The sequence below is a fragment of the Muntiacus reevesi genome, chromosome 13, assembly GCF_963930625.1.
Source record: "Muntiacus reevesi chromosome 13, mMunRee1.1, whole genome shotgun sequence".
Classification (NCBI taxonomy): Eukaryota; Metazoa; Chordata; class Mammalia; order Artiodactyla; family Cervidae; genus Muntiacus; species Muntiacus reevesi.
Window position 1 is genome coordinate 20,108,192 of NC_089261.1, and position 16,366 is coordinate 20,124,557.

At 43.8% G+C, this 16,366-nt stretch overlaps 2 protein-coding genes across 2 annotated transcripts in view; both read right to left on the reverse strand.

The window, feature by feature from the left end:
- Positions 1-112: 112 nt before the first annotated feature.
- On the reverse strand, positions 113-2,604 carry LOC136145432 (uncharacterized). Its single transcript, XM_065903718.1, has 2 exons — positions 1,123-2,604; positions 113-272 (listed from the first exon to the last, which is right to left on the reverse strand). Exon 2 carries the CDS (start codon positions 245-247, stop codon positions 113-115), a length of 135 nt encoding a protein of 44 aa, XP_065759790.1. The 5' UTR covers positions 248-272; positions 1,123-2,604.
- Positions 2,605-5,152: 2,548 nt separating this feature from the next.
- Positions 5,153-16,366, reverse strand: part of VPS33A (VPS33A core subunit of CORVET and HOPS complexes) — a 29,300-nt gene continuing 18,086 nt past the window's right edge. Inside the window, exons 8-13 of the mRNA XM_065903717.1 lie at positions 15,413-15,539; positions 14,407-14,474; positions 13,404-13,541; positions 10,451-10,588; positions 6,256-6,424; positions 5,153-5,740 (exon numbers count right to left, since the gene is read on the reverse strand). Coding sequence (XP_065759789.1) covers positions 5,559-5,740; positions 6,256-6,424; positions 10,451-10,588; positions 13,404-13,541; positions 14,407-14,474; positions 15,413-15,539 — 822 coding nt within the window. The 3' untranslated portion in view covers positions 5,153-5,558. The remainder of the gene's footprint in view (positions 5,741-6,255; positions 6,425-10,450; positions 10,589-13,403; positions 13,542-14,406; positions 14,475-15,412; positions 15,540-16,366) is intronic.

Below are 16,366 nucleotides of genomic sequence, written 5' to 3' on the forward strand. Positions count from 1 at the left end.
CGGGTCCGTCAGGACAGAGGTCGGAGGCGGAGCAGCGCCGGGGAGGGCAGGCGGTTGGGGCCGGGGGCGGGGCGGGAGGTGGGAGGGGCAGGGAGCCCGGCCGGCGGCGCTGTCACTTCAGCACCAGGAAGTAGGTGGTCCAACCGGCCAGCAGCAGCGCCCCGATGAGCACCGTGTAGCTGAGGAGCACGAAAGCCAGCAGCTCTCGCAGTAGCTGCAGCACATGGATGGTGGACGAGGTCGGCATCGCCCAACACGGGAGGCCCGAGGACCTGCGGAGTGGGGGCACGCAGAAGACCCTGAGCACGCCAAGAGGACGGTTCTCTCTTTAGACCAACCTCTGCCGGACACTAAGCAAGCGCTACCGAGTCCGGCACCGTTAGAGGCAGTGTGGACACGGGGCTAGACTAGGACCTCTAAAAAGTAAACACACCTTCCTAAGGCTAAGGAAGCCCAAAGTGCTGATTTTCTCCCTAACAACCACGTGGACACTGTCTGTATTTACATTTTGTAGTTCTTTTAAACTGAACGTTCTCCTCATTCTTTGGCTCCTGATCTGGATTTGAGCTCAGAGGAGGGAAGCCTGGAGAGGAGAGTTCCCAGTTCCCGCTGCTGCACTGGTCTTCATCTCCAACCCTCTCCTCCCGTCCACCTCCTGCATTTTTAATGTTGCGAGTGTTGCTAATGGGCTGATGGAGTAAAGCTTGCTTTTTGCCATCATTCAAGCTGCAGTCCCAGCTGTCAGCGCTGCTTGGGAGAGGAAGAGAGATCCTTTTGAGTAGGGGGAAAGCAGCGGGCCCTCGCTGCAGCCCTTCTGCAATTTCTGTGGCCCCAAGGCTTATCAGTTTTCAAGAGTTTGAGGACCGCTGCTTTGTGGCTAGGCATGCTTGCCCTTCTGGCCAGCCAGGATCGCAGGAGTGCCAAGAGGTGGGTATCAGTTTGACTCTGGGCTTATCTCTTTGCCCGTAATGCTCTTGGCATCCGCTCCAGCCCTCTATCTTCCATCACGGATGGAATCAGATGGTAACAATTACAAACCAATTCTTTACCTTCACTGCTGCCCTACCCAGCAACACCCCTTAGTGCCAGCGACCGACTTCCCTGTCTCCCCATTTCACTCACTCAGCAAAGTTTCCACGACTCCTGCACTGTGGCAGCTCCACCGTCCCTCTCCGGTCTGCTGTCTGAAGGTAGGCTTGTGTGCGCTCCAGCGATGTCGGCAGAGCTGAGGGACTTTCAGGCAGCAGCTGCGCTCACCAACTAGGTGTGGTCTAGAGACCAATCACAATCTCCACGTGGTCCCCGATCTCTCAGGGAGCTGCGCACAGGCAAGTCCAGACCAGGCGGGGCGCTGGCAGGCTTGCCCACCCTCTGCCTGTGTCACCATCACAGCCCACACAGCTCTGAGGTTGCCTGCAAAAGCTCCTGCCTTAGAGGTGTTGAGCAAGTGGTACACAGTGGGGATTTCATGGTCCTCCTGGCTTGGCTTTTCTGAACACTGGGTGGGATACGGTCCAGATTCTTTTCTAACAAACTTCCACAAAGAGCAGTCCCATCCTTGAGTCTCAGACAAGAAGAACCACTGTACATACAACATTCACTTATGACTGCCCAACTAAAGCAAAAACTTTAGCTTTTTTATTTTTGTCTTAAAACATGCAATTTCAAGCATTTGTGTGAGAACTAGCTCAGAAAACCAAGAGCTCTCAAGTGCTCAATTCTAATTCAGTGTTGCCATTTAGAGACTCATCATATAGACACCTTCGCAATGTACCCACTTCCAATTTCAACTCTACCAAATGTAAGGTAAAAAGAACCAGTCAGGATTCCAGCCAATAAAGAACAGACCCTTTCCCAGATGTAGCAATGAAGGGAAAAGAAAGCACAAACTTTATGCTGCTCCCCGTTCCTCTGCTTTTTGTAGTAGCTTGTAGTTAAGACTATGTTTTGACCTTTAAAAAAAAAAAGGCAGTGTGGACATCAACCCTTTTATCAACATCATCATCCAGAAGCCAAATGGCTCTCTAATTTGATCAGGATCTCTTATTATCAAATCATTGCCCCGCTGCAGCCGGGTTGAAAACAGGAGCGGAACATTATCAAGCTGCGTGCAGGAAGTCAGTGAGTAATTACTCCCCACAGAGACCTGGTCATCTGGAGGGCTGTGTCCTGCCTAGTCACAGGCAAGTATGGCTGAGATTTATATTCTAATCCCACACCAAAGTAACATGCAAAAGGCTACTAAAATAGCCCTGATTCTGTTACCCTTTAACTCTCACATCCTTCATATGGATCATCTTAAGGCAGTTTTGTGTTCCAGCCTTTGTAGACTCTAGTCACCACCCAATTAGGCCTTCCCAGGTGGCTCAGTGGTATAGAATCCGCTTGCCACTGCAGAAGACACGGGTTTGATCTCTGGGTCCAGAAGATCCCCTGGAGAAGGAAATGGCCACCCACTTCAGTATTCTTGCCTGGGAAAATCCCATGGACAGAGGAGCTTAGTGGACTACAGTCCATGGGGTCACAAATAGTCAGACCTGACTTAGCAACTAAATAATGTCGCAATGGAGTAACTGAAGCTGAGACACATTATATAGCTTGAAGTTCACATGCATCCATTTAGAAGTAAGAGAGTCGGAGAAATTTTACAGTACTGTCTTTTGATTGTTGGATGACAAAAAGCATCCTCTATTTTCTACAGTATGTCATTGTTAAACCATAGGATTGAAATATATACAAGGTTCTCAAGTATAATTCATTCTGTTTATCATTCATAGTCTATGTGGTGTCTGTATTTCTCTGCCTTGCCATCTTTATCACAGCCCCTCTTACTGGCTGCTTTAGGCACTCTGTTTGGTATATTTTTTTTAAAGAAGTTTTTTTTTTTTTTTTTGAGTTCAGCTCTGCTGACTATAAACAGTACAACTGAGGACAAGAGACAGACTGCATGTCAGATTAATTATAATTCACCTGCCGTGAGGACAGAGCTACAGTGATTGAACACATGGAAATCTCCCTTCCCAGTTCTCTTCAAGAATTAAATGTGCTGTTACTGGATTCGGGGAGAATGGATACATGTATGGCTGAGTCTCTTTGCTGTCCCCCTGAAACTATCACAACATAGTTAATCAGCTATACTCCAACATACAAGAAAACGTTTAAAGTGCGCTGTTTTAAACCTCGTGTAACCATTAGTCTCTTGCTCCACAATTAAACTACAGTTCAAATACTTATTTCTCTTTTGGCTACAATTCAAAAGTGTACAGAAGGACACAAAATAGTGCCTATGTAGGCTTCTTTATCTACGGAGACTTCTTTTTGTAGGACTGCTGGTGTTGCAGAACCGTCTACCCAACTAGACAAAAAGTCCAGACATGATGTAAACAATCCACCCTTTCCAAGAATCAATGTACCATTCACGTACCCTTTTTCTCAGTAAGGGCACACTTCTTTGGGACAAAGACTGCTTCAAGTATTAAGTGAACTTACACAAAGGCGTATAATGTATAATTATCCCCCACTTTCTATTTGCATACAAATGAAGCAATTGAGGTTTTGAAGTCTTACGCTGAATGCATTTTTAGGAGCTGACCTAACTATGCTCAGAGCAAGAGAGTAGAGAGTCATGAGTGAATGCAGACACATGAGACACAACTAAGCATCTGTTCACAGGACAAAACCCCAGGCAAGGGGACTTGACTGGACTTGAATTGAATCCCAGGAGCCAACAACACTGATGGACAAGGTGCGTTTTATTCTCTACAGCAGCTGAGACTGAGAGCCACTGGGGCTGGAAGGTATAAAGTAATCTCCCTGGGCTAACAAGGAGTTGAGAAAGGATTCCTAAAACAGGAATTGCTTTCTTTAAGACCTTTCCAAATACTGAATGTTAAAGCCAAGTTAAATTCACAAGAAGCTAATCTTTTAAATATTCCCTCTTCTACCCCTCATTTTCACACTAAAGAGATTTTTTTTAAAATGCAGAATTTTTCCTTCACTCATAACATGGCATGTGCTAACAGAATTTCACTAGAGAAAAAAAAGATGAAAACATGTACAGGTACTAATTAACAACAGAAATGACACCTCGGGGGACTTCCCTGGTGATCCACTGGCTAAGACTCTGCACTCTCAATGCAGGGGGCCTGGGTTTGATCCCTGGTCAGGGAACTAGATCCCACATGCTGCAGCAAAGAAGATCCCAAGTGCTGCAACTGAGACCCAGTGGAGCCAAATAAATATTTTATTTTTTTTTAAGAGAAAAGAAATAACACCTGGGGAGGGACACTGACTTTGGACCCCAGCAAAGGGGGGGGGCGTCAGCTAATTTTGCTGGAGACTTGGGCAAGGGCTGTAAAACCATTAATTTAGTCTCCTTCTTGGCCTTAACTCTTTCAGATGCTGGGACGGAGCAGGAGGGAGATTTCCAACTTCGCTGCCAGCACCTTCTCACCTCCCTTCCACAGCCTAGCAGTCTCCCCCGGGACCGGTAGCAGCTGAATGCCTGGATCACCAACAAGCTGTACCGGAGGGGGATGACGTCACCAGACCAGGGAGCTGGGTGTTTCCTAGCAAAACAAACACTGGAGACGATGTAAGGAGTGGCTGTAGACTGCTGGGGCAGCAGGTGTGGCACTTACCTGGGAGGGGGAGCTGCCAGATGCTGAAGAAGCAAAGCTATCACTGCTCAAGGGTGGGGGAGTGGGGAACCAGCTGGATGGTGGGGCTCACGATGAGCAGGGAAGAAAACTGAAGGCATCTACCACTGAAATTTCTTAAGAGTTAATAACACGTGCACTAAGAACGCATCTTCAAATACATTCTCAGAAAGCTGAGTCTTCCTCAATGCAAAAAGCCCTTGATAAGTCGGGGATCCACAACAATTCAGCTGATCACAGAGAGCATAAACTCTGTCCTGGGGCAAGAAGCTCTTCCAAACCTTTGCTTTTTTAGAAGCAGAGGAATAAAAAACAGAGAAACCAAAACTTGCCCTGGCGACCGGGTAACTTAGAGACTGCTGACACTGGATGTAAGGTGCCATGTTCTACAGGAAAAAACAATCTCCAACTCAGGGATTTGAGATACCAGCCTCAGGCCCCTAACACTGGGCCACTGCCCTAGGCATGATGCACCTCCAAGAAATTCAGCACTATTTATTAGGGGTTGGACTTCCACTTTTATTTTCATTTTTACCTGGTTGGTCCCTGCGTTCTTAAGAACTGGCTCCATTTATGTGGCTGAACAGATTACCCATCCACACCACCCTTCATATATTTCCAGAGGTCTCTAATGGAGATCCTGGGCTCAGAACATTAAAGACTGGGATTTCTTTTACACAGGCTGAGTCTCTTCCATTCTTTAAGAAATTTAAGAACACAAAAAGAGAAACTGAAAGGAGAAAACTGCCTAATTTAAGAGGCTGACCCCAAAGTAAATTCTGCATTCCTGTTGTTATTCCTGTTATTCCTATTTCTCCATGGAACAGCACTGCTGTTCCAGTAACTTCTTCAAAGGAGCAGTTTATTCTGTAGTTCACTGGTAAGTCTACTTGGAACACCCTAGAAAGGTTTTTCCATTAGTGACTCTATCCAGCTGGCCCCGTTGATTAGTTTAGTGGTGGCGATGACATATTCTGTACCTCCATCTTCCAGCTGGGAGAGAAATCGCAGGGCGGCAATTTCAGCAAAGGTTACACCCCCGAGGAAAAAGATCAGAGTGACTCGGTTTTCTCCTGGTTGACCTAAAATTTGAACATTTCAGAATGAAGAATCATTATCATTATTTTAAAAAATTATTTATTTTTGGCTGTGCAGCATGTGAGATCATAGTTTCCTGACCAGGGATCAAACCCTCACCTCCAGCATTGGAAAGCACAGAGTCTTAACCCCTGGACTGCCAGAGAATAACTATTTATTATTGATGCTTCTCTTCCCACCTCTTAAAAAGACTGCATCATTCCTAAGAAAAGTCACATATGTTTTGGTACAGATGGTTCACATGAAACTCAGGAACCATGATTTTGATCTCAATGTTTTTTCTAACTTCGGAGATCCTCAACTCAGAGGCTGAAATCTGCTAATCCTGAGGGAGTAATGAGTTCCAGTGCTTACAATGTAATTCACAACTAACAAAAGCGGCATATTGGACTCTGACTCCTAAGTCCTTTACAAATGTATTTTACAAAGCAATTGCTCTAATACGTGAAAACCACAGAAATAGTGCAGGAGTATATGTAGATATGGGTCCTGGACTTACGTTTCTTTTGCAGTCCTGTGGGCAACGGCTGCCGTTCCTCAAAGTGGGGCCCTGGGAGGATGCGCAGAACTTCCTCAATACTCCGCCAGCCAGGCCGGGAAAGCAGCTGGGCCAGTCGCACACTGAGTGGGGCGTAACCACTGTATACGTACGATATGTCCGTGGGGTTCTGTTAAATCATTGAAGAGAAAAGCGCTTGTACAGCAAGAGACAGAGAAGGGGAGCCACCTAACTGCAGCTTTGGGGGTAATGCAAAATTATTTGATTTGGCTTTGAAGGTAGAAACACAAAGCCCCAAAATAGCCTGCTCCAATGCTGAAATATCTGGCAGCAGTATTGAAATATCTTTCTCTAATATCAAAATATTCTCGTTCACTCATGCTTGGCTCTGTTCAACCCTTGGCAGCCAAGGGTTCACCTTCTTCTTTTTTGTAATGTATTTTTAATTGGAGGATAATTACTTTACAATAATGTGTTTCTGCCATACATCAACATGAATCAGCCATGTGTGCATGTGCTCAGTCGAGTCTGACTCTGCGACCCCATGGACTGGAGCCCGCCAGGCTCCTCTGTCCATGGCATTTTCCAAGCAAAAATATTGGAGTGCATTGCCATTTCCTCCTCCAGGGGATCTTCCTGACCCAGGGATCAAACCCTAGTCTCCTGCATGGGCAGGCGGGTTCTTTACCACCAGCACCACCTGGATAGGTATACATACATCCCCTCCCTCTTGAGCCTCCCTCCTACCCCATCCCACTCCTCTAGTTTGTCAAGAGCATTGGATTTGAGCTCATGCATCACACAGCAAATTCCCACTGACTATGTATTTAACATATGGTAATGTACATGTTTCCATGCTACTCCCTCCAAAGGTTTCGATTCAAACCTTCAAAAGCCACCCAAAGCATCTCGAGGTACTGAAGATGGAAAGTTGTTACTTGGTTTGGCAAGGAACTTCTTCGCAGGTAAAGTGTCACTGTCTAGCTGAGAAACAGAACCCTTGGACTCGTCAATTCTACTTTCAGGCTTCTATCCCACAGAGGGGCTTGTACTCCAGAGGAGAAAAGACCAAAGCACAAACATATTAATGCAACACTGTATGAACTAGTGAAAGACTGCAAATGACTTGAATTTCTAATAAATCATAAAACAAGATATAACTGAAAAACCATTATGAAGCAATTAAAAAGAACTTAAAATAATGAAGGAGGGAGGACTTCTCTGGTGGTCCGGTGGTTAAGAATCCACCTCCCAATGCAGCAGATGCAGGTTTGATTTCCTAGCTGGGGAACTAAGATCTCACATGCTGCAGTGCAGCTAAATCCATGAATCATAGTGAAAGATCCCACATGCAGCAACTAAGACCTAATGCAGTCAAATACATATATAAAAGAATGAAGGAGGGGCCTTCCCTGGTGATCCATTGATTAAGACTCTGTACTTCCATATATGCAGGAAGCACAGGTTCCATCCCTGCTTGGAAGTAAGATCCTGAGTGCTGAGAGAGTAAGAGGCGGATGGGTGAGGTAGGTACAGGCTGGTCACGGCAGTGAAGAGCCAAACTAATACATGATTTACATTGTACAATACAGGAATTATGGCTGTCATTCTAATCCCAAAGAAAGGTAATGCCAAAGAATATTCTAACTACCACACCATTGCACTCATCTCATATGCTAGTAAAGTAATGCTCAAAATTCTCCAAGCCAGGCTTCAGCAATTAGTGAACCATGAACTTCCAGATGTTCAAGCTGGTTTTAGAAAAGGCAGAGGAACCAGAAATCAAATTGCCAACATCTGCTGGATCATCAAAAAAGCAAGAGAGTTCCAGAAAAACATCTATTTCTCCTTTATTTACTATGTCAAAGCCTTTGACTGTGTGGATCACAATAAACTGTGGAAAATTCTGAAAGAGATGGAAATACCGGACCACCTGACCTACCTCTTGAGAAACCTGTATACAGGTCAGGAAGCAAGTTAGAACTGGCCATGGAACAAAAGACTAGTTCCAAATAGGGAAAGGAGTACATCAAGGCTGTATATTGTCACCCTGCTTATTTAACTATATGCAGAGTACATCATGAGAAACGCTGGGCTGGAAAAAGCACAAGCTGGAATCAAGATTGCTGGGAGAAGTATCAATAACCCCAGATATGCAGATGACACCACCCTTATGGTAGAAAGTGAAGAACTAAAGAGCCTCTTGATAAAAGTGAAAAAGGAGAGTGAAAAAGTTGGCTTAAAGCCCAACATTCAGAAAACTAAGATCATGGCAAATAGATGGGAAAACAGTGGAAACAGTGACAGACTATTTTTCTGGGCTCCAGAATCACTGCGGATGGTGATTGCAGCCATGAAATTAAAAGACGCTTACTCCTTGGAAGGAAAGTTATGACCAACCTAGACAGCACATTAAAAAGCAGAGACATCACTTTGTCAACAAAGTAGCCCACCAGGCTCCTTTGGCCATGGGATTTTTCAGGCAAGAACACTGGAGTGAGTTGCCATTTCCTCCTCCAGGGGATCCTCCCGACCCAGGATTGTCAACAAAGGTCCATCTAGTCAAGGCTATGGTTTTTCCAGTAATCATGTATGGATGTGAGAGTTGGACTATAAAGAAAGCTGAGCGCTGAAGAATTGATGCTCTTGAACTGTGGTGTTGGAGAAGACTCTTGAGAGTCCCTTGGACTGCAAGGAGATCCAACCAGTCCATCCTAACTGAGATGGGTCCTGGGTGTTCATTGGAGGGACTGATGTTGAAGCTGAAACTCTAATACTTTGGCCACCTGGTGCGGAGAGGTTACTCATTTGAAAAGACCCTGATGCTGGGAAAGATTTAGGGCAGGAGGAGAGGGGGACGACAGAGGATGAGATGGTTATGGCATCACCGACTCAATGGACATGGGTTTGGGTGGACTCCGGGAGTTGCTGATGGACAGGGAGGCCTGGCGTGCTGCGGTTCATGGTGATGCAAAGAGTCAGACACGACTGAGTGACCGAACTGAACTGAACTGATATTCCCACTGGGGAGAAACAATCCAATTTTAGCACTGAGAGAAGAGATTGTTTAATTGTTAGCTTTTAGGCACAAAAGCCCCTTATGAAAAACCAAAAAAAGAATACAGGAAAAAGGAAATTTAGAAAGATGGGAATAAATAATATAAAGCAAAGTGCACCCTACTTTGAAGACCCAAGGTATAGAATATGCACCATTTATGTAAAAATGTTTGTCGAGGATTGCCTGGTGGTCCAGTGGCTAAGACTCTGTATTCCCAATGTAGAGGGCCTGGGTTCAATCTCTGTTCAGGGAACTAGATCCCACATGCCACAGTTAAGACCCGAGGCAGCCAAATCAATAAATAAATATTTAAAAAAATGTTGTCTATACACAGAATCTTTCTGGGAAGATGCATAACAAACTGGTTATAATGATCAATTCTGAGTGGAGACTGAAGTTGGCTATGGGAGGAACCTTGTTTCTCACCAACTGCTTTCCTTTTGTACCAGATCCTTGCCTGACCCTCCCCACCTTCAACCTGGTGCTCTGTGACCCGGAGGCAGCCCTGTGGGCTCCATACCAGCTGGAAAATGGAGAGAGGACAGGATTGTGCGGTCACGTTTTGTTGCCCTGACTCCCTCTCTGTAATGCTGCCAGAGGCTGGTTGAGTCCCTTGGCTTGTCACCACACAGCTCTGCTCTCCAGGTTCTGGAACCCCTGCCCTCAGACCTCAGATGGGAAGGGGTGAGTGGTTCTCTACTGCACTGCCTGTCCCTGGTCCACCCCATCTTTATAAAACTCCATCAAACTACTCAGTACAAGAGCACTGCTTTCTGCTAGGATCCACACATTAAAAAAAAAAAAATTAGAAAACTGTCTTTAGAAAGGAAGGCAGATGAATTGATCAAGTAGTGTTGTGTCGTGGCAATAAACCATTAACGGGAACTCAAATGAGTTGAAGTGTGTATGGGCGTGTCTGACTCTTTGCGACCCTGTGGGCTGTAGCCCACCAGGCTCCTTTGGCCATGGGATTTTTCAGGCAAGAATAATGGAGTGAGTTGCCATTTCCTCCTCCAGGGGATCCTCCCGACCCAGGGATCGAACCCGAGTCTCCTATTATCTTCTGCATTGGCAGGCAATTTTTTTACCACTGAGCCACCTGGGAAACTCTCAGTGAGTTGAAGAGTAGCATCTTACTTGCTCATTTACATCATCCATCCAAAGGCGTAACGTTTTCCGGATAGTGGGGTAATTGTTTCTGCCCCCCGTCTGTGGCTTCAGCAGACCAGCCTTCTCAAGGTTATGCAAGGTCAGGATGTGCTCATAGCCATAGGTCTGCAAGAGAAATCAAATCAGGAAAATGGTTTCTGTGACTTTCAAAAAGGAGCACTTCCAATAAATCCACTGGTGAGCACTCTGGGGCATGTTACCAAAATCCAGGCGCTGACTGTCCAAGGGTGCAGGGCAGGGCAGGAAGGAAGCCGGTCCTAAAGCTGCTTGCCCATGACAACAAATCCAGGTCGCTGGATCACTCAAAGTATTTAAACTTTTCGCCTCAAAGTTCCAAGAATTTAAGGGCCCAACTTAAGTGAGCATCAAATAAATTATAGTATTCTGGACTTCCCTGGCAGTCCAGTGGTTAAGAGCCCATGTTTCCATTGCAGGAGGTGGGGGTCTGATCCCTGGTCAGGCAACTGAGATCCCCCATAGCATGGCCAAAAAACACAAATTATAGTATATTTTTATATGGAATATAATTAGCTGTTAAAAGCAAAATGAGGCAGACATACACATCCTAATTAAGAACAAGTTTCTGGATTTATTCTTAAGGACAAAAAAAAATAGAGTATAGTAAGTCCTCTAGATACAAAAGAGTTCTGTTCTGAGAGCACATTTTTTAAGTCCAGCAAAGTTAGCCTGAGTACCCAACTAACACAATTGGAGGGCAAACTGCAGTTTCTCTTAAGCCTCACATTGATGGAATGCACATTCACATCTTGGAAAGTTTGTAACTTTCGAAGGTTTGTGTGTACAGGACTTACTGTACTTCACATAATAGGATTTTATTTCTATTAAAAAGAGATCTAATGAGTAATAAAAGCTGATGCTTATATGATACTTTTCATGTTTTAAGTGCTTTGTATCTGTTAGCTCAATCATTCTTACTATAACTCCAAGAGGTAGATATTATCTCCATTTTACAGAGAACTTTAAATAACTTGCCCAAGGTCACACAGCTAATGAGTAACAGAGTTGGGACTCAGATCCAGTTGGTCTCGCCCCATGGTCTGTACATGTAAACACTCTTTGAACACACACGCAAAGAAGGGGATCTGGAAGCACACAAACCAAACTGCTCACGTGAGTCCCTGGGGGGGAGCGGGAGGCGAGGAGGGTCACAGTTTGTATTGTGTGTGTGTGTATATGCGCGCGTGTGTGTGTTAGATGCTCAGTTGTGTCCAACTCTATACGAACCCATGGACTGTAGCCCACCAGGCTCCTCTGTCCATGAAATTCTCCAGGCAATAATAATACTGGAATGGCTTGCCATTCCCTTCTCCAGGGATTTTCCAGACCCAGGGATTGAACTCGGGTCTCCTGCATTGCAGGCAGATTCTTTACCTTCTGAGCTACCTGGGAAGCTCTTGCACCATATACTTCTGCTTCATTTGAATGTTATATGATGAGAATTCATGTGTAATTTTTTAAAGGCGAAGCAAACAAAAAACCTAAACTGAGTATTTAGTATTGACAATAACGTACTTAACTGTAAATAGTAACAGCAAATAATACAGCCTGAAACATTTTTAAACAGGAGAATTTTAAAAACAATGGTGGGCCTTTCCTTACTATGAAGTAACTGGCTTGATTTAAGTAAGTCAGCTAAGGAATTGTCATCAGAAAGTTCCCTTCCTCTGTGGAATTGTCTGGTTAAAGAGCAGGAGCACTAGGCCCTGGCTGTCTGGGTTTAGTGCTGGCTCCGGTACATACTATCCATGGGATTCTCTTGGCAAGAACACAACCACCACAGATATGCAGATGATACCATTCTTATAGCAGAACGTGAAGAGGAACTGAAGACTCTCTTGATAAGGGTGAAAGAGGAGAGTGAAAGAACTGGCTTAAAACTAAGTACTAAAAAAACTAAGATCATGGCATCTGGTTCCATTACTTCAGGGTAAACAGAAGGGGAGAACGTGGAAGCAGTGACAGACTTTCCTTTCTTGGGCTCCAGAATCACTGTGGACAGTGGCTACAGCTGTGAAATCAAAAGATGCTTGTTCCTTGGAAGAAAAGCTATGACAAACCTAAACAGCGTATTAAAATGCAGAGACATCACTTTGCCAACAAAGGTCCATATGGTCAAAGCTATGGTTTTTCCAGTATCATGTACAGATGTGAGAGCTGGATCATAAAGGTGGAGCACCAAGGAATTGATGCTTTTGAACTGTGGTGTTGGGAAGACTCTTGATAGTCCCTTGGACTGCAAGGAGATTAAGTCACTCAATTCTAAACGAAATCAATCTGACTATTCATTGGAAGGACTGATGCTGAAGCTTCAATACTCTGACCACCTGATGCGAAGAGCCAACTCATTGGAAAAGATCCTCATGCTGGGAAAGACTGAAGGCAAAAGGAGAAGGGGACGACAGAGGATGAGATAATTAGATGGCATCACCAACTCAACGGACATGAATTTAAGCAAACTCTGGGAGATAGTAGAGGACAGAGGAGCCTGGAGTGCTGCAGTCTATGGTGTCTCAAAGAGACACAACTTAGGGAATGAAAAACAACTGGCACACACTAGCTGGTGACCTTGGGCAAGTTACAGCACTATTCTATGCCTTAGTTTTCTCATCCATAAAGTGGGGATAAGACTATCTTGCTCATTACCTTTGTAAGGATTAAACAAATGAATACACTAACACTCTTCTAACTAAGCCTGGCATGTAGTAAAAGCTCAATAAACATTAACTATTGCTATTATTATGCAAACACAGCAGACAATAAATACCAAGGACAATCCCTCCAGGTATTAAGACACTTAAAAGATAATGGAAACACCACACCCAACTAGCAGCTTTGGGAAGTACTTTTTTAGAAAGAGGCTTTCACCCCTGGCAAATTAGTCATTTAAAAATATACTGACCTGTAGAATTTCTCTTTTGTAATAATCCAGAACTTTCTGTTTGAGTCCACTATTGCACACAGATTGGAGGCAAACTAGTCTTAACACCTTGATCAGGGGATGTTTTTGGGCAATACAATCCTCAATGTAGCTGTTGACCTGAAAACAAAGTGTAGACAGGTACCAGCATCTGGACTGGGGGCTGACACAACTGGATATTTACTATTATTTTTCAAAGCCAAATAAAGGAGATGAGTGGGAGAAGGGCTCATTCTATCTGCACTTTCCCTCAGCTCCCTCCAGAGTAGCTCCTTTGGCCCCTGCTAGACACACCCCCGCCACCACGCAGACACACCAGAGATCGGGAGCGGCAGGCTGGTGAGGCAGACTTGAGGGACCCAGCAGCCTGTCTGGACTCATCTGTCTCCACGGATGGACAACCTCCAGAGGCTGCTGCATGTCCCAGGTGTGTGATCCTGGCTACCCCGGCAGCAACTTATCAGCATACAGTAACAAGAATTGGGAATTTTCATAAATTGAATCTTTTCAAATTTAGTAATAGATATGGATATGTAAAGGAACTATTACACCAATTTGCTGGGACCTCTCTGGTGATCCAGTGGCTAAGACTCAGTGATCCCAATGCAGGGGGCCTGGGATAGATCCCTGCTCAGGGAACTGGATCCCACATGCCACAGCGAAAAGATTCCACATGCCGCAACCAAGACCCGGTGCAGCCAAATAAATTAATTTAAAAAAAGAGACCAATTCACTTAGGAAGTAAATCTATTCATTTAGAGATCTTTGATTTCAGGGGCAGGACCTCACCTCTCTGTGCACTGAAGAAAGTGCCTTCAATATAATAATCTTAAATACTTGATTAAGATCTCTATTTTCACATTTTGCACCTGCTCTTCAAAATATTTGGATAAGGCATGGGAATCAAAGCAACTGCTTTTCCAGCTGTAAGCTTGGTTTTGATACAGTATCAGCTGTTTGTTAGGACAGGCTCATGCTCACGTACTTTATCCGTGTCTATTCCAGACATGAACTCCTGCTCTACTGTCAGTTTATCGAAGAAGTCCTCAGAAGCTAAAACGGAAATGGCAAATTCGTAAGTGAGAAATTCAATCAATGTTAATACTTTCACACACAAAGCATGATTAAGAAACATGCAGGAAAAACAAAAAAGAAACATGCAGAAAAGAAAGCAGACAAAAAATTCAAACTGTCACCTGAAAAGAATCTTCTAAGAAACATGGAAAACTACAATTTTGACCTCCTAAGTTACATCCAGGAATAGTCAACCACTGTACCCCCTTTCACTATTCTTAGGACTCTAATGAAATCTCAAGATCCTTAGGACTCTAATAAGATCTTAGGAATTTTTCTTCAGTATCAATGAAAGCTAATTTGCCAAGAGCCTTTTACCTGCATCATCAGCTCTAACCCAGTTTCACCTGATTTCCACTTCCATCAACATGAAAACAAAGGACTGATTTTCTAACACTTTTATGTAAGATTCAAAGTATACTTTATAAAACAGGGCATTGAACAATCTCTAACTCAGCTTTTATAGCCTGTGTTTTAACAAGTAAATTCATCTTTAGTGTAACAGGCATTTCCCAAGCTCTTTCAAAATATTTAACATACGCTCTCTACCTAGGGAGTCTTCAAACGAAAACTCAAACAGAGACTGGATGCTGCTCTAAGTAATCCTTAATGACAGGATAAAAACCAGACTGAAAAAATTAACTGCCTCATGTTAGGGGAAGAATTTTTTTCTCTTTTTGACAATCCAAATATTGTATTACATGATTACATTATCTTATTAATGAAAGAAAACTGAGTTAATCACAAAGGGAACATTTTTTACTATAAACATGGGAACATTTAATTAACACTGAGGATAACATATGGTATTAAAACAGAGCTAGCCCTCCCAGGGAGCATGGTGGTGCCAATGGCCACCGTGTCAGTCACAGTGCGTCAGCCCCAGGTGAGCTCCATCACTTCCCAAGGATACTCACTAGTTACATCTTTGATCAGTTCTGCAATCGAGGTGTGATTTGCAAGGGAGCCTCGTGCTGCCTGCATGTGGGGCAGCTGTGAAACGAACTGCTTGATCTCCCCAACCGTCTTGGCGTTGTGCCTTTCCTGAAATGCAGAAAACAGCAGAAGCGGGAAGTGGGGAAGATATTTTAAGCGCTCTGTTCTTTGTGTTGCTTAGAGGACATTCGATTTATACTAATGCAAAAGAAAGAATGTAATACAAATAAATCAGGCCAGACCCAACTTCAACATGACATAGAAAAACAGAAAAGACAGGCTCGGTGTTCCTGTTCACTACATTAGTACTTTTTTAGGGAGCAAATGCCTAAGATTTTTTTCCTTCCCAGGCACCAGATAATATTGTGATTAGTATTTGTGGGGGACAATATTAGGTTATCCACAAACATTTCTGAGTAAAAAATTAAAATTAAGACATTAGGTTAAGAGGGGAACATAAATAGCAACAAGTTTCCTCTGTCACAGAAAAAAAATCCATTCTTACTGCTGAATCTCAATCTTGAATATTGTCCATGGATAAAAAGAACCTTACTTCATGTGAGAAATTTTTTTTGCTGCAAAGTTTAGTAATTGTAAAGCAAGTAACTCAGAAAAGTGAGGCAAATCAATTAACGAATACTAATCCTAAGAAAGATGAAACCTAGGGACCTCCCAGGTGTGTCCAGTGTTTTAAGACTTTACCTTCCCATGCAGGGGGTGTGGGTTTGATCCCTGGTCGAATCACACATGCCTCATGGCCAAAAAACCAGAACATGAACAACAGAAGCAAAAATTGTAATAAGTTCAATAAAGATTTTAAAAATGGTCCACATAAAAAAAAAAAAAAAAAACACCACCAAAAAAAAAAGAAGATGAAACCTGGAACTACACACTCAGTGAAAAAAATCAGTCTTCAAAGTTCTCCTAATATATGT

What these genes read in the sequence shown, in the direction of transcription:
- LOC136145432 (XM_065903718.1), bottom strand. Translation starts at nt 247, where the DNA reads ATGCCGACCTCGTCCACCATCCATGTGCTGCAGCTACTGCGAGAGCTG.